At 47.2% G+C, this 18,237-nt stretch overlaps 2 protein-coding genes across 7 annotated transcripts in view; one reads left to right on the top strand and one right to left on the bottom strand.

Moving 5' to 3' along the window:
- The window catches only part of MCF2L2 (MCF.2 cell line derived transforming sequence-like 2), a 448,572-nt gene that overhangs the window by 326,016 nt on the left and 104,319 nt on the right, over positions 1–18,237 (top strand). For all 5 annotated transcript variants that reach the window (XM_068281097.1, XM_068281096.1, XM_068281100.1 and 2 more), the window contains exon 21: positions 9,632–9,757. In XM_068281097.1, coding sequence (XP_068137198.1) covers positions 9,632–9,757 — 126 coding nt within the window. The remainder of the gene's footprint in view (positions 1–9,631; positions 9,758–18,237) is intronic.
- B3GNT5 (UDP-GlcNAc:betaGal beta-1,3-N-acetylglucosaminyltransferase 5) overlaps positions 1–18,237 on the bottom strand; it is a 197,032-nt gene that overhangs the window by 158,587 nt on the left and 20,208 nt on the right. The window contains exon 2 of one of the 2 annotated variants that reach the window (XM_068281103.1): positions 9,586–9,766. The exons of the other annotated variant lie outside the window; for it this stretch is intronic. The gene's annotated coding sequence lies outside the window, so the exon portion shown is untranslated. The remainder of the gene's footprint in view (positions 1–9,585; positions 9,767–18,237) is intronic. 2 annotated transcript variants of the gene reach the window in all.

Raw genomic sequence — 18,237 nt, 5'->3', positions numbered from 1 at the left:
AAATGTGCGGCTGCACAGCCGCGGGAGGGTTTTTTTCGCCATTTTTTTTTTAGCATGTAGCTAGCCTAGCGCTAGCTACATGCTTCCCCCCTCCCCGCGGCGTCCGCCCGTCCCCTCCGATCACCGCCGGCGCCGCTTGCCCATAAGGAAATCCCGTTCTGATCGGGATTTCCTTGAGGGCTTCCCCCGTCGCCATGGCGACGAATGGAGTGACGTCACGACGTCACGGACGTCGTGACGTCACAGGGAGTCCCGATCCACCCCATAGTGCAGCCTGGCGGCGATTGGCCAGGCTGCGCAAGGGGTATGCGGGGGGGGGGGGGGGCCTGTTTCCACGGCGGGTAGCGGCGCATCGGCGGCGGGCAGCGGCGATCAGAGCAAACACGCAGCTAGCAAAGTGCTAGCTGCGTGTTTGAAAAAAAAATTATGTAAATCGGCCCAGCAGGGCCTGAGCGGCACCCTCCGGCGGCTTACCCCGTGTCACACACGGGGTTACCGCCAAGGAGGTTAAAGAGACTCAGAGTTGAGTCAAGTGGCCTCCAGCCCCATAAGCACGGATGTACCCTCACCGTCCTCCTTAGTGCCTCCGGTGTCTCCGGTATACGGCTCAGTGACATCAGCGGGGGCCTTCTGCACATGCACGGACCTTCTATGTAAGCGCAGAAGGCCCCGGCTGACGTCACTCAGTCAGACTGAGTCCAACTGAGCCGCATACCAGGAGTTGATTGCGGCTGAATGGAGGATTCTGTGAGGACTGCGGGAGGATGGCGAGGGACACAGCCATGCTTATGGGGCTGGAAGAAGCCCCGGGTAAATAAAAAAACGTCCACTTGACTCATCTCTGAGTCTCTTTAAGGTACTGTCACATGGGTGTGTTGGGATGCTTCATAACAGCTGCTCTGTAACGCAGCTCACCAAACTGCAATGCACTACCTATGCTACGTTCACAGTGCGGTGGGTATGTTGCAGTACAGTGGAGAGGTAACAAACTATATGCATTTTACAGTTACAGAGAAGCATACTTTTCATTGATGCTGTGCTTCACTGTATGTAATGCGACATACAGCACAGTGACGTAGTAGTTAGCGCGCTTGCCTTGCAGTGCTGGGTCCCCGGTTCGTATCCCAGCCAGGGCACTATCTGCAAGGAGTTTGTATGTTCTCTCTGTGTGAGTTTCCTCCAGGCACTCCGGTTTCCTCGCACATCCCAAAAACATACAGATAAGTTAATTGGCTTCCCTCTAAATTGGTCCTAGACTACAATAAATACACTACACGATACACACATAGACATATGACGATGGTAGGGATTAGATTGTGAGCCCCTCTAAAGGACAGTTAGGGACAAGACGATGTACTCTGTACAGCGCTGCGTAATATGTCGGCACTATATAAATACTAAATAATATGCGACGCAACATGATGATGAAGTGTGGAGTCGTTTTACCTGTCTATTGCATTGCATTCCTGCTGCTATAGGGAACACAATCCAACTCCTACTGTGAACATAGCCTGGGCTGGAACACTGGAATCATTTAGTGAACTGAACTCTTCATGTCAGGCAGATGCTCCATCTCTCACTTCCCCTCCCCCACAGCTTTCATAGTGTGTTCTCAGGTACAGTACATACAGAAACTGATTGCAGAGGAGGACAGAGAACTTTGAAGGACAGTCCCTGCTCTAGATGCCACAATGCAAGTACAGGAGGAGGGATGGAGCAGGACTTTAGAAAGAATCTTGCTGGTGGAGGAGAAGACTGGCAGTCTGTGCGGAAAGGCAGCCCTCCAGCAATTAGCACAGCAATAAAGCTAGCAGCAGGGGTGCCTCTAGTCATTTTGTCACTCCAGGCTAGAAAATCTGTGGCGTCCCCCCCCAAGCCCCTCCCCCCCAGGAAAATAATCATAATGCAGCATCGTTTCACCAGAAAATAATCATAATGCGGCAGTGTTTCATCAGAAAATAATAGTAATTATCGTAATTCAGAATCGTAATTCACCAGAAAATAATCGTAATGTGGCAGTGTTTCACCAGAAAATACACTTATTGCAGCAGCAGTTCACCGGAAAATATTCGTAAGGTGGCAGCGTTTCACCAGAAAATACACTTATTGCAGCAGCATTTCACCAGAAATTAATCATAGGGCAGCAGCGTTTCACCAGAAAATAATCGTAATGGGGCAGCGTTGTCAGAAAATAATCGTAATGTGGAAGCTTTTCACCAGAAAATACACGTAATCCGAGCAGAGGGAAAGAGTAGAGAGGGAGAGGCAGCATAAGATGTAAGAGGGGGGTAGAGGAACAGAGAGGGCGAGGGATAGACAGCATAAGATGGAAGAGAGTGCAGAGAAACAGAGGGGAGAGAGAGAGACAACATAAGATGGAAGAGAGTGCAGAGGAACAGAGGGGTAGAGACAGCATAAGATGGAAGAGGGGGCAGAGGAACAGAGAGGGGAGAGGGAGAGACAGCACAGCACTAAAGCACAGGTTTACAGCTTTACCAGCCTACAGCCTAACCAGCTTTCAAAGAAAACTCTAGTATCAAAAGAGCAGGGCACATTCTAGCAATTATAACAGTACTGGGAGTCTGCACACAGGACAGGAAGTGTTCTTAGCAGCCTGCCTGCATACCTTCTCTTCTGCCTGTGCATGCAGCTTATCATCTCTGGAGTAATGATGGGTCGTTCGCGAACGAGCCGGCTCTAAGAGCCGGCTCCTTGCTGCGAACGACAAGAGCCGGTTCTCAATTTTGAAAGAGCCGATGCCTCAGCCGCCCCACAGAGCTCTGCTTTGCTCTGCAATAAAGGGCGCTGAGGCATGTTGGGAGATGTAGTCCTCCTCTTGCAGCTTGTAGGAGTGTATGGGGCGGAGCAGAGCAGTAGCAGGAGGGATTGACCCAGTCAGAGAAGCAGTCTGGAATTGTCATATAGACACAGGGGCGGGGCTTTTACTCCGATTCTGAGTGGTGTTTAGTGATATTTAATGAAGAGCCGATTCAGAGCCGTAAGAGCCGGCTCTTTAATGGGAGTCGATTCAGAAGAGCCGATTCTCTGAAAAGAGCCGGAATTCCCATCACTACTCTGGAGCAGAAACTTCCCTTCTCCCGGGCTGTGTTGCTGTCTTGTGCAGGGGCGGGGCTCCAACACGGACACATCACATTCTTCTCTCTGTGACTGCATCTGTCCCCTGGCTGTCTCGCTCCAGTGTCTGTGTGCAGCCAGTGACACAGGTGGGGGGTCAGACTGTTGGGGGCATAAGCTGGCTGGCCGCTGGCTCCTGGTTTGACTGGCGTGGGGTGGAGTTAAAGGCTGGGCAACACGAGGTAAACACTTTACCTGTGTGGCTACTGAGAAGAAGGGGCATGGCTTTAAAGAAGGAGCCTGGCAGAGAAGAGCAGTATTGATTGCTCTATTGGCTGGGGAGAAGTGGAGGTGGAGGCACTGCTGAGCATATGGTAGGCGTGCCGAGCACCGGTTACTGAGTCGGGAGATAATATAAAAAAAAACAAAAAACATGGTCACGGTAGCAGCAGCGGGGGAATGCGCCTCACCACCTCATGGCGCCTCACCACCTCATGGCGCCCCAGGCAACCGCCTATACTTGCCTGGTGGGTGAGACGCCCCTGGCTAGCAGCGAACTTGGTAGCAGATCAGCTGATCCACCATAATTACCTGACTCTGTAGTGACGTGACTATTTCCTCCTTATCTTCAAGTCTCCCGCGCTGTTCTGCTCTCTGCCCAGTGTCAGACGGGAAGGAAGGGGAGGGGCGGTATGGGTCAGAGGCAGAGCACACAGCGTGCATGTTAGTAAGAGAGAGACTCCAAGCAGCAGGAACTCCGTGCATGGATAGATAATTATAAAACAGCTGATCTCCTGTCAGCTACAACACCGCCCCAGCTCTCTCGCGCTGTTCTGCTCTCTGCCCAGTGTCAGACGGGAAGGAAGGGGAGGGGCGGTATGGGTCAGAGGCAGAGCACACAGCGTGCATGTTAGTAAGAGAGAGACTCCAAGCAGCAGGAACTCCGTGCATGGATAGATAATTATAAAACAGCTGATCTCCTGTCAGCTACAACACCGCCCCAGCTCAAGCCCCGCCCTAGTCCCCGACCTATTCGGCCTGCCCACAAATCCCGCCCTGGCTTTAAGGCTTTCTCATACTGGTCACTGGAATTGTAACATGGCATCTCATGGCAGAGAACTCACTGGGGATCTTAAAAAAGAATTGTTGCTTGATGTAAAGATGGCCTAGGCTATAAGAAGATTGTCAACACCCGGAAACTGAGCTGCAACATGGTGGCCAAGACCATACAGCAGTTTAACAGGACAAGTTCCACTCAGAACAGGCCTCACCACAGTCGGCCAAAGAAGTTGAGTGCACATGCTCAGCATCATATCCAAAGGTAGTCTTATGTAAATAGATGTATATGTGCTGGCAGCATTGTGCTTAAAGGTGTGGAGAGTCAGCCTGTCAGTGCTCTGACCATACGCCACACTCTGTATCAAATTGTCCCAGAAGAAAGCCTCTTCGAAGAATTAAGCACAAGAAAGCCAACAGTTTGCTGAAGACAAGCAGACTATGGACATGGAATACTGGAACCATGTCCTGTGGTCTGATGAGACCAAGATAAACTTATTTGGTTTAGATGGTGTCAAGTATGTGTGGAGGCAACCAGGTGAGTTAAAGGACTACTGAAGTGAGAGGGATATGGAGGCTGCCATATGTATTTCCTTTTAAGCAATACCAGTTTCCTGGCTATTCTTCTGGCTTCAGTTGTCTTTTAAGGCAGTGCTGAAAAATATTAGCACCAAGGAAGGAGATTCCGCTACACCAATGGCTGGGTGAATAAAAAGACTCCATTTATTGTCACATCAGCGGTTACATAGATAAACAGCTCACCAGTATCGGAGCTCACGGCTCCTTAATCATAGCTACTGTATGATTAAGGAGCCGTGAGCTCCGATATGCGTGAGATTTTTATCTATGTAACCGCTGATGTGACAATAAATGGAGTCTTTTTTTCACCCAGCCATTGGTGTAGCGGAATCTCCTTCCTTGCTGCTTGTATGAGTTCTATGGATTCCTGACTCCATCTGGCTTGCTTGTGGGTGGTTGTAGCGGTCCCACTCCTGTTCCGCTAAAACAAATGTTTTGGACACACAAAATATTGATACTTTGGGCACAATTTTAACATTCTTCACTTAGGGGTGTACTCCCTTTTGTTGCCAGTATTTAGACTGTGTTGAGTTATTTTGATGTGACAGCAAATTTACACTGTTATATAGACTGTACACTGACTACCTTACATTGTATAAAGTGTAATAGGGGTTGAGTCACTAATGACAGCAGCGAGTGGTAATAATCTCCAGCGCACGCTATGCAGCCATAGCGTGTGCTGCTAAGTTATGCTATGCTCCTGTAGTTTAACAAACGCTTTGTTAAACTTAATTATGTTAAGATTATGTTAAGAATTATTTTATTTTAAATGCATTTTAATGGGAATAATTAAGAAAAAAATGGAAAAAAAATTAATCATTTGTAATGATCGGCTCTGCTGTCTGCATAGGCAGACAGCTGTTTGACCATTTTGTAAATCTGAGTGCGGCAGGTCCCTGGAAAAGAGACCTGTCTCCACTCTGCAAGCTGCAGAGTTGCTGTTCTGGGGAGGAATTTGCACCCACTTGTCATGCAAATTGCTTAGCTGCTTCCTCTGATGGCTTGCAGTATAAAAACCATTTCTTCCCAGAATTCCTTGCTGGTCATGATGGTTTGTTCCTGCTGACTTACCTGGAGTCTCAGCCTTTGCTAATCGTTTGTTAAGATTATTTTAGAGCAATTCTTTGGGAGTGCACTAGGCATTCCTTCTAGCGTAGTTAGGTTGTATTATCTGTTTGCCTTCTACTGTCTATCTGTTGCGATTGTCTTGTCACCAGCGGCGGTGGACAGGAAATCGTTCTGTCTGTTGGGATCGCATTCGCCCTAGCGGTAGTGGCGGTGGTTCCTTCTGTATTCTGCCTGAGGGGTGCTAACCAGAGCAGCGGTTGCTACTGGTAGCCCCATCTGTCTGTCTGTCTGGATCGCATTCGCCTTAGCGGTACTGGCGGTGGTTCCTTCTGTACTCTGTCTGGGAGTGTAGGCCAGAGCTGCGGTTGCTGCTGGCTACTCCTTCTCTCTGTCTTGTCTGGTACGAACGCTTGCTTTAGGCTCGGTGTGCTAACCGTTTAGCATGCGTTCGCGTTCTCTATTTTCGTGTTTGTGTTACATTGGTTAGTTAGGGTGGCACGCTTATCACCGGGCGCCTAACGCGCAGTGATCGTGTCTTTAACACGTTCGCTGTTGCGAATGAGTGCGGAGTTCGCGTTTAGCTAGCGTTTGTTATTTTCTTTGACGTTCTGATAATTGTTATTTGCTATGTCTTTCTTGCTACACTTGTGCTCTGTCTGATTCGGTCTTGTGTCACTATTGGCAATTGCAACTCTTGCGATTGCGTTCCCACTTCGTTTCCGCTGTTGTGTGTTCACCGTCGCTGGGTGGCGACTAGATTGTTGGACACGCATACATTGGCAATCGCCACTCTTGCGATTGCGTTCCCATTTCGTTTCCGCTGTTGTGTGTTCACTGTCGCTGGGTGGCTACTAGATTGGTGGACACACATACATTCTGTTTCTGTGCTCTCTCTCTCTTTAACCACTTGCCGACCGCACGCTTATACCGTGCGTCGGCAAAGTGGCAGCTGCAGGACCAGCGACGCAGTTCTGCGTCGCCAGCTGCAGGCTGATTAATCAGGAAGCAGCCGCTCTCGCGAGCGGCTGCTTCCTGTCAATTCACGGCGGGGGGCTCCGTGAATAGCCTGCGGGCCGCCGATGGCGGCTCGCAGGCTAAATGTAAACACAAGCGGAAATAATCCGCTTTGTTTACATTGTACGGCGCTGCTGCGCAGCAGCGCCGTAAGGCAGACCGGCGATCCCCGACCAATCAGCGGCCGGGGATTGCCGCCATGTGACAGGGAACGTCCTGCCACTGGCTGCACAGGACGGATAGCGTCATGTGCAGCCCGGATCACCGGGGGGGAAAGGTAGGAGAGGGAGGGGGAGAATGTCGCCGCAAAGGGGGGCTTTGAGGTGCCCCCCCGCAACATGCCTGCAGGCAGGAGCGATCAGACCCCCCCTGCACATCATCCCCATAGGGGGGAAAAAAGGGGGGGCGATCTGATCGCCCTGCGTGCACCCTGATCTGTGCTGGGGGCTGCAGAGCCCACCCAGCACAGATCACAACAAACAGCGCTGGTCCTTAAGGGGGGGTAAAGGGTCGGTCCTCAAGTGGTTAAGGGCTATCTTGCCCTGCATTGCTTCGACTCATGCAATTCCCATCTGGCATTTGTGGCAGGGCAGAGGCTGTGTACCTCTGCACTCCACAGCTCCATCTGCCGGTGGGAATTTCCCTCTACAGGTGCATAGCACCATAGCTGGGTTCTGTTAAATTACACGCTTGTGGAGGATTTCCGCAGTGTCAGCGCAGATCTGGTGCGCTGACCATGGAAATGATTCCGCAATCGTTACATCATTATTTCGCAGTTTTCGGCCATTATAGTTTTAAAATACCACATGCTACCGTAATTAAAATCCTGTCACGATCTCTCCTGTAGCATGTTCTGTTGGAACTGCAACCGGGCAGTTCTGACTTATCTGCTTGCATTCGGTTGCGCATTCCCAATAAGTCTCAATGGCCTCAATTCACTAAGCTCATCTCCTGTCTTTAATAACTCTTCTGAGCTGTTTCTACAGCTATCACCATGGTGATAACTGTAGAAACAGCTCAGAAGAGTTATCAAAAACAGGAGATAAGCTTAGTGAATTGAGGCCATTGTCATTTGCAATCACTCTGCAGTTCTGAGTAGTTTAGGATTGAGTGATTACCATTCAGCTGTGTGGGAATTTTCATGCCTGCATCCATTGGCTGATGTTCACATAAAAGTCTGCCTCCCATTTCAGACTCCGCTCGACATATCGTTCAGCTCCCTGACTTGTTGCTGGGTCATCCATGTGAATTGTATATTTCTTTGTTTAAACCTTGTTTCTTGCTTGGACATTTGCTATATTCGTGGGGATACAGTGAAGTCCTTCTGATCCTGATACCTTGGATTCTGCCATCACCACGTTGGTGACTGGTAGTATTCCTGCTAGTCTGTTCCTGAGGACATAACTATCGCAGCAGTTGCCATTAGTTACGCTCCTACCTGTTAGTCTTGTCTATGTCAGTGTGAATGTTTACCATCGCTGGGGCAGGGACTAGATTGTCAAAGCATTCCGTCTGTCTGTCTGTTGTTTTGTCTTGTTACTCAGTCTGAGGTTTAGTGCGGTGTCGCACTAAGCAGCCATTTTATATTAATGCAACTTTCATTACTCGAATAATGTATTTCAGTGTGACTGCCAGACTGACTTAGATACGACCTTAGCTTTACTGACCATTCTCTCACCTAGTCCTTTGTACCTGCCATCTGATCTAATGTGTATGACCCTAGCCTGTTACCGACTACGTTTGTTGTGTATTGTATCACATAGCATCTAGTGTGATAGGCGGTATCGGAAGCCCAGAGCTGCAATTGCTCCCTTGTTCATTACTCCTGTGGCCACCTGTGTAGCCTCTTCCATTACCCAGCTACATAGTCTTGAGCACACACGCTGACTCAGAAAGTATGTTCCCAAAGCATTACAATTACAAATCCACACATTTTATTTGCCCAATTGTCCCGATTATTGGAACGTTAAAATTATATCCCTAGCATAATGTATGGTGACAATATTATATTTGTTTAAGTTTTACATCCATCGCTAATTTTTAGCCCATAAATTTATAATAATATGCCCTCTTGACATACATATTCCTTTTTTTTTATTCCCTAAAGTCAGAGGGTGTAATTTTACTATTTGGCCACAAGATGTCCCAGCTGAGCAAATCCTATTAGCATATATGCACACTACATAGGAAGCAATATGTTGCTGCATTGTAACTAGGGAAGTGACGCATGCTTCAATGGAAGCTTGCTATCATGGGTGGCCTGCGGGGAGATTAATGAACAGGAACTTTGTTCCCTTTCATAAATCTAAGGATCGGTGGCGAAAATCGGCGGCGGAAGGGAGCGCGGCTGCTCTATTTAAGAATAAACACTGTTTTTGAACAAAAACAATGTTTATACTCAGTGAACATGTTCTGATTAGCTCAGGGGACTTTTGTCCCCTGCAGCCAATCCCCCCTGCTACCAGCAACATCGCGATCGTAGGTATTTGCCCGCACGATCGCCCGCAAAGCACCCCAAACTGCAGGGACGTGAATAGCGCGTCCCTGCGGCTGTAGCAGCTGCCGCTGCGGACGTGAGGCTCACGTCCGCGTGGCATAAATGGTTAAGGTGCGCTGCTGTAGCTGCGCAGCTTAGTGAATCAACAGAAAATAAAATATTTACAAAAACATGAAAGGTGTACTCTCTTTTGTAAGTTACTGTACCTACAGTATGTTTGTTTCTTGCTCTGTACAGCGCCATGGAAGATGATGATGCTATATAAATCATTAATAATAACAGTATTAACACTTTACTTTGAATAGTTGATTCTTTCTGATAGACTTTCATATTTTCTTCCAGGAGATGCTAAAGTGCTGCAAGAATTCAGACGGTACAGCAGAGTTAGAAGAAGCTCTCGCCACTGTGCTTGATATCATCAAATCAGTAAATGACTCCATGCATCAAATAGCCATTACGGGATATGAGGTAGGACTTCTGTGTTTATTCAGGAAGGAAACAAGAAGTGTGCTTGATGATGTTATCCAAACCAACCAATTCACTTATTCACTTATTTTACTATATGGAAACAAAACATACTTACTTTAGTAATATTCAGTGGGCCTGTGCAGGTAAGGGTATAGATATGTGTAATTAATAATACGAATATGCATGTGTATATGTGTGTGATACCAATAACCCACAGAAGGGATCATTATATTAGCTTTCTTTACAAACCCTTTAGAAGGCAGTGGAGAGTTTGGAAATCTAAAAACTCTGTTACACTAACTTGCAATTGCTTGGAAACTGATCTGTGTGGGCCCCAGCCATTTAAAACAGTATTCATTGCAGATTAAAACATTAAGCATCCCTGTTGTCCAGGGTAATAATACCATGTATGGAATAATATAATACAATGTAAACCTCACAACAGAGGAATAATGAAATCTACTCTCTGGTAATCACTTTAACAGGTGGGTGAAAGACTTCAGTGGGGCGATGTGTATATGCCATGTTGAGGTATAAGACCAGGCATCATGGTAAAGTACTCACCATGACACAACTACCAACGATAACCATACAGACACTGAGCAATGATGGGCAACCAGTACATTTCTTTGAGAGTCACTTAGGTCCTATATGATGATGAGGAAGTGGGGACAATTCCCTATAAAAAATTGATCTGTAAAGTGCATCGGGGTCAGTGCCGCGGGTGATGGGCTCCTTTCCTCCACACATATCCCAGAATTGCAATTTCCTTCACATAAGCTACTTATCTATCTGTCTTCACGGTTACTAATCCAGTTAACTTCTGAATTCCAAAACAGGACTCTCATCTGTACATATGAATCAGTACACCTCCACTCATTCTCTGTCATCTACTTAATGCAGTCTGTGTTTGACGTGCATTAGTTGTAATATTACATGCAAATGAGATTAATGCTTGGAAGTTCCCTTAAGTAGTGCTGACGTGTTCAGAATATCCAAATTCGGAAACTTGCTCCAAATTCATCAGAGCATGAATCTTTGTACATGTGCACTGGGGCAGGGAGTGTTACTCATCCCTGTTACTCATCCCTGTCGCCATCTTTAGATAGCTCTTCTCCTGTACACTGTTGTTTTCTTTACTAAAAGATACAATTTTGTTGCCTAACTTTTTCTGCTGTAGCTAAGAATTATTGATTTATGTGCGAACAATAATACCAGTTTTTAAGCAATGTGTTAAGGAATTTTATTAGTGACTGCTGATAGCAGCAGTCATTTGCATATGCATAATCCTGGCACTGTCATGCCTGTGCAATGAGTGATACAGGCCTTAATGCCGGGCATGCTGGGAGCTGTGGTGCATCAATCAGGGTTATGCTGGGTGCTGTGGTGTCTCTATGTAGGAATACTGGGTGCTGTGGAGCCATGCTAGGTGCTGTGATGCCTTTATGGGGGCATGCAGGGAGCTGTGGTTCTTCTATGGGGGCATGCTGGAAGTTGAGGTATCTTAATGGGAGGCCCATGGGAACATGGAAGGGGGGCACTAGACGGTCTGGGAATGCTATGGGGGAACTGCCAGATAACCTGGTGGCAGGCCAGCCAGCCCAGCAGAAAGCCAGACCAGCCAGCACAGAAGCCAAGTAACTCTGCCTAGGTATGTTTAAGTAACACTGCCTATTTATGTGATACTTGTAGACCTAAGCCAGTTTAAAAACGGGCTCTAGGTCTTTGTTTCTGGGCGCGCGCGCGCCACCCGCCGCGCTCACCCGTGGCACATCCGGCCGCCCGCTCACACGCCGCCCGCTCGGCTCCCTGTCCCCGTCCTCCTGTCTCTGTGAGGCTGGGTCCGTGCTGCGCACATGTGCAGTAGCAAAAGCACGGACAACGCTATACAGAGATAGGTGTACGCAGGGACATAGGTTTTTTTTAATATAGGATGCTGCATTTGTTTGTATTAATGGAAAGGGGGGCTTCATTCAACATTTTGCTGGGCAGGCTTACTTAGTAAAATTCATGAAAATATGTCTCCACCCATGACCATTCCCACATTCTGTTGCGTGGCCACACCCATTTTCTGTCTGGAGTACCCAAAAGTGCCCCGGATCTCTTAGGATCCTAGCAATGCCCCTGCCATAGTCTATGTATGTAGTGTGTAGTTATGTATCACAGTCTAGGGTCAATTTGTGGTTGGAAGCCAATTAAATTATCTGTATGTTTCTGGGATGTGGGAGGATGTCGGAGTGCCCGGGGAAAACCCATGCAGACACAGGGAGACCATACAAACTCCTTGCACTTTGCACTGCAAGGCGAGAGCGCTAACCACTACTTCGCCGTACTGCCCTACTACGCCACCGTGCTCATTGTGGGCAACGAGTGTACATAGCAGAAGCATGAACCTTAACTGAGACTTAAAAAAAAGGTTTCACTTTTACTTCTCCCAGCCCCCTGCAGACGTCCTGTGCCCACACTGTCACTCACCAATCATCCGGTACCCCGCCGTGGCTCAGTTTCACGTTCGGCGACTGAGCCAGTGCGCCAGTGTGGCCCTGGCCGTGCACATCCTCGATCACCCTCCCATCCTTTTGGCCGGCCTGCGCATGTGCAGTACGTGTACTATGCGTACGTACGTAGTATGTGTACTGCACATGCGCAGGCCGGCCAAAGGGACAGGGGGCCCTAAATCATTTATAAATAATTATTGTAAAAATGAAACACTTTTTTTCATTACGTATTTTTCACTGCAGTTCCTCTTTAAGCTTTTTTAAAAGTATGCATGTATGCGATCTAGTATACAAAATTCCTTGTTCAACAGGCAACCGCTACAAAATGTACAGTAAACATTTGCATTATATGATCAAAAAGACAATATTATACTCCTACATAACTTCTAGACCAGCTTTTAGCAGCTGAACAAACAAAAACCCACCAAATATGTTCCAGTCACTGTACAGTTGCATTGTTACCTTCCGGCCAGTCATACACTCTGCTTCTCCGAATGACTGGTTCAGCCGAGTGACATAGAGTATGTGGTTCGACCACCAAGAATAAATTCCATTGTGACTGGTTTGGGACCTTTCCTCATCCTATTCTGTACAGAAATGAGTCATCTCTTAGGCCCACCGAGGTGCTCTCATTAACCACTGCTGCAAACATTTCCTGAGTTCAGATTCAGCTGTCCTCCAACAACTTCACAATTAGGCAACTATAACTTTGTACCTGAACAATGGTAGACAAGTGAAGGAACAATATATACATAATACACAATAGTATCTGAATATGCAACAGGGTCTGGTTTTAAATAAAAATCCCAGTAAAAAAGAAAAAGAAAAGAAATACAATTGGATCTGATCAAAGGAAACAAGTTAAGTATTGTGTCAATTTTATTATGTAATAAGCTTCCTTTTCTTCAATAATAAATTATTTTGTTACGGAACAGTTAGTAAATTGCAATCATTTACTTTTTTTGTTAGTGGACAAAGATAGGATTAATCTCAGTTAAACTTTTAATCATTCAGAATGAACTATTGACTACTTAAAAGATTGCATTGTGTATGGCTACCATAAGAGTCAATGGGCCATATCCTATTCCAGGTGATAAGTGGCTTGCAAATGCGAGCTACTTATTACCTTACCACCGCACGAGGATTACTGGCAAATCCTTTTGCTGGTTTCACTTGCGCGATGGCCAATCATTAGGGAACATTACTCAGGTGAAAGCAATAGGCAGCGAGGTTTTTACGCTGTGGTGCTGTCTTTCAGCACCACAGCACTGCTGCCTTGCTCCCCAGAGATGCGCATGCACCTGTCGGACATCCGCCACCATCCTTCACTGCTGCATCTGGGGTGTCTCCTTTAATAAGGAGACCCCCAGAGCTTCCCATAAGTCCATCTGTCCTAGCCCTGAGGCAGGCACCCCCGAGCAATCTACCTGCATCCACCGAACACCCCCTGCCCCTAGCCGCAAATCCAGTCACTGTAATTCTGAGCCCCGGCAAAGCATATTTGAAGCTCCTGCCAAGGCTTCCCATTCCACTGTCTGGGCCGATGAAAATGGCGTTAGCATGTTCAGACATGCTTTTTGCAAGTCTAAGCTAACACTCATATCTGACTATCTTCCCAGCAGCATGAAAACAGGAATTGGATAGGTTGTAAAGAACTCACTGGCAATTATATTGGAGGGGGGTTAAATTTAATTGGATTAGGCGATGCTCACATTGCCTAATTTGAGAGCAGCTTAGTGCTGGCAAGTTTGGTAATAGGAAGTGACCCACTGTGGTCTAATGTCTGATGAACAATTCACTGTGTTCATCTTTGTTTTCATATATAACACTTTGCCCATAGGGCTGAGACCAATACAGGGAGTGCAGAATTATTAGGCAAATGAGTATTTTGACCACATCATCATCTTTATGCATGTTGTCTTACTCCAAGCTGTATAGGCTCGAAAGCTTAGTACCAATTAAGCATATTAGGTGATGTGCATCTCTGTAATGAGAAGGGGTGTGGTCTAATGACATCAACACCCTATATCAGGTGTGCATAATTATTAGGCAACTTCCTTTCCTTTGGCAAAATGGGTCAAAAGAAGGACTTGACAGGCTCATAAAAGTCAAAAATAGTGAGATATCTTGCAGAGGGATGCAGCACTCTTAAAATTGCAAAGCTTCTGAAGCGTGATTATCGAACAATCAAGCGTTTCATTCAAAATAGTCAACAGGGTCGCAAGAAGCGTGTGGAAAAACCAAGGCGCAAAATAACTGCCCATGAACTGAGAAAAGTCAAGCGTGCAGCTGCCAAGATGCCACTTGCCACCAGTTTGGCCATATTTCAGAGCTGCAACATCACTGGAGTGCCCAAAAGCACAAGGTGTGCAGTGCTCAGAGACATGGCCAAGCTAAGAAAGGCTGCAAGACCACCACTGAACAAGACACACAAGCTGAAATGTCAAGACTGGGCCAAGAAATATCTCAAGACTGATTTTTCTAAGGTTTTGAGGACTGATGAAATAAGAGCGAGTCTTGATGGGCCAGAAGGATAGGCCCGTGGCTGGATTGGTAAAGGGCAGAGAGCTCCAGTCCGACTCAGACGCCAGCAAGGTGGAGGTGGAGTACTGGTTTGGGCTGGTATTATCAAAGATGAGCTTGTGGGGCCTTTTCGGGTTGAGGATGGAGTCAAGCTCAACTCCTAGTCCTACTGCCAGTTTCTGGAAGACACCTTCTTCAAGCAGTGATACAGGAAGAAGTCTGCATCCTTAAAGAAAAACATGACTTGCAAAAAAACATGCAGGACAATGCTCCATCACACGCTTCCAAGTACTCCACAGCGTGGCTGGCAAGAAAGGGTATAAAAGAAGAAAAACTAATGACATGGCCTCCTTGTTCACCTGATCTGAACCCCATTGAGAACCTGTGGTCCATCATAAAATGTGAGATTTACAAGGAGGGAAAACAGTACACCTCTCTGAACAGTGTCTGGGAGGCTGATATTGCTGCTGCACGCAATGTTGATGGTGAAAAGATGGTGAAAAGACCACTTTTCATTGGTCCATCACTTAAGGGAGGCACTGGAGAGCGCTAGTGTACATATACTGGGTGCTGGTCATTCCTCAGGTGTCTGGCGTTGCGATCACTACATGGTAGCACTCAGACCTTGTCAGTATCTGTGTTCTAGCATAGTTTCCAAAGGTGTTGATGATCACGGAGCTCACACCTTAGCGTTAGGAATTGAACGGTATTATTTGTTATGACCTTCTGCTTGCCTGACTATCCTCCTGAATTCTGATTCTGTACCTTGCTCTGATATCCTGTTGCCAAACTCTGCTCGTTCCTGGACTCTGTATTTGCCTCCTGATTCTGTACCTTGCTATTCTGATTCTCCGTTGCCAACCCTGCCTGTTCATTGGATTTCGTATCTGTCTCCTGAATCTGTACCTAATCTGTCTGTGTGTTAACGACCTAGCTTGCCCGACCTCGAGAACTGGCCTTGCTGTTAGAGGCAGTTCCCAGACCTGTTAGTGACACCCTCTCTTTGGTGTCACTCACTCTCTGTCCTTCCTACTCTCAGCCTAGCTCCTCCCTCGGAAGAGTCCAGGCTAGTGGAAGGGACTTGTCTCTTGTGCAGTACTTGTACTGCCTCGCACCTGCCCCTCAGGTGCAATACTCAAAGTATTACTGTTACACCCAAACACTCTTATATCTCAGGTGTCCAGAGGTTAGAATATATATCTGATTATCGGTGATATTGCAGATCATCAATAATCGGGTATATTCTGCATTCTCGGTGATACTGCAGTTCACCGGTAATCAGACCCTCTCTGTGTTACACCGATCGTTACAGAACGCCAGACCCAAAAATGCAAATGGACGCACACACTGACCGTCTGGGCGCACTTGCCACTTCGGTGGAAAACATCAACCAAGTGCTGGGTAGCCACAAGACCATGATCGAAGCCTTGTCTGGTTCTTTACAAACCCTACAGACAGCAGTGGATGAAGTGCGATTCCCTCCTAGTTCTGACATACGTTTGCCTGTACCTGAGAAATGGGCGCACTTGCCACTTCAGTGGAAAACATCAACCAAGTGCTGGGTAGCCACAAGACCATGATCGAAGCCTTGTCTGGTTCTTTACAAACCCTACAGACAGCAGTGGATGAAGTGCGATTCCCTCCTAGTTCTGACATACGTTTGCATGTACCTGAGAAATTTTCTGGTCACAGATCTGACTTCCGAAATTTTAGAAGTAGAGTGTTATCTTACTTTGAGTTGAGACCCCGATCTTCTGGAACTGTGGCCCAAAGGGTCACATTTATTAAGACGTTGTTATCAGGCGATTCTCAGACGTGGGCGTACAGTTTGTCCACCGGAGACTTAGCCCTCACCTCAGTGGATGAATTTTTTAAAGCTATGGCAGTAATTTACGACGACCCAGACCTTGCTGCGACTTCTGAGCGGAAGCTCAAGCTTTTGCATCAAGGCAAGGGTCCGGTCGAGGATTACGCAGCCGAATTTAGGAGGTGGTCAGTTTCAGCCAGGTGGGACACCTATGCACTCTTAGATTGTTTCTTATCAGGGTTGTCAGATGAGGTCTCAGATCTCATGTTAAGTCTGCCTAAACCAAAAACAGTCGATGAGGCCATTTCATCGGCCATTCGAGTCGACCGCAGGCTGCGCTATCAGAAACAGACCCGGGGTATTAGTCATGTAAGAATGGTGTCCTACGTTGCGCCTCCAGTAACTCCACCTCCTCCTGTCTCACCTCCACCCGAACCAATGCAAATTGGTCGGTCGAAACTATCCCAAGTGGAGCGAAGACGTAGGATGTCTGAGCAGCTGTGTCTTTACTGCGCAGAGGGGGGTCATAGAGTACGAAATTGTCCCAATAAATCGGGAAACGATACCGCCTAGGAGTTGTAGGGGGTAACACCCTAGGCGCGCGTCTCTTACCCCTACAAGATAAACGGTTACTTCTTCCTTGCACTGTTACATGGGAAGATAAAACCGAGGATTCCGAGGCCTTTGTTGATTCAGGCTCTGCAGCAAATTTTATGGATTTCGAATTTGCAAAGAAATTAGGTATTCCGCTCACCCCGGTAAAACCACCTATTCAGGTTACTGCAGTAGATGATTCCCCCCTGCAAAGTAATCATCCGCTGTCTCAGACACCAGAGGTGGAAGTCACTATAGGGGTGCTACACAGCGAAAAAATTACAGTTTTTTGTGTTACGCATGACCACCTCCACAGTCATCCTTGGCATGCCATGGTTGCACCTTTACTCCCCACAGATTAATTGGACCACTGGGCAGTTAACTAGCTGGTCCACTCATTGTTTCCAACAGTGTTTAGGGAAGGTGACATTGGGCCAGACCAGGATTCATTTGGAGGGGGTTCCAGTACAATATTCCGAGTATTCAGATATGTTCTGTCCCAGGGCTGCTGATAAGTTACCGCCACATCGCCCGTTTGATTGCCCCATTGATCTCCGATCTGGTTGTATGCCCCCAAGGGGTCATCTTTACAATTTGTCTGGGCCAGAGAAAGTGGCCATGCAGGAGTACATTCGTGAGAATTTAGCCAAGGGGTTCATTCGCCCATCTCAGTCGCCCGCTGGCGCAGGGTTCTTTTTTGTTAAAAAGAAAGACGGAGGCCTACGGCCATGCATAGATTACCGGGACCTGAATAAAATCACAGTAAAGAATCGCTACTCTTTGCCCCTGATAGATGACCTGTTCACACAAGTTACCAACGCTAAAATCTTTTCGAAATTAGATTTACGGGGTGCATACAACCTGGTGCGGATCAGAAAAGGCGATGAATGGAAGACAGCTTTAACACGCCCGACGGGCATTACGAGTATTTAGTGATGCCCTTTGGGCAGTGTAACGCCCCGGCCGTCTTCCAGGAATTAATCAATGAGGTATTCAGGGAGGTGTTGGGCAAATTCGTGTTAGTATACCTGGATGATATACTTATTTTTTCTAACAAC

The sequence above is a fragment of the Hyperolius riggenbachi genome, chromosome 4 (genome assembly GCF_040937935.1).
Source record: "Hyperolius riggenbachi isolate aHypRig1 chromosome 4, aHypRig1.pri, whole genome shotgun sequence".
Taxonomy (NCBI): domain Eukaryota; kingdom Metazoa; phylum Chordata; class Amphibia; order Anura; family Hyperoliidae; genus Hyperolius; species Hyperolius riggenbachi.
This window is presented reverse-complemented; position numbering and strand designations above follow the sequence as displayed.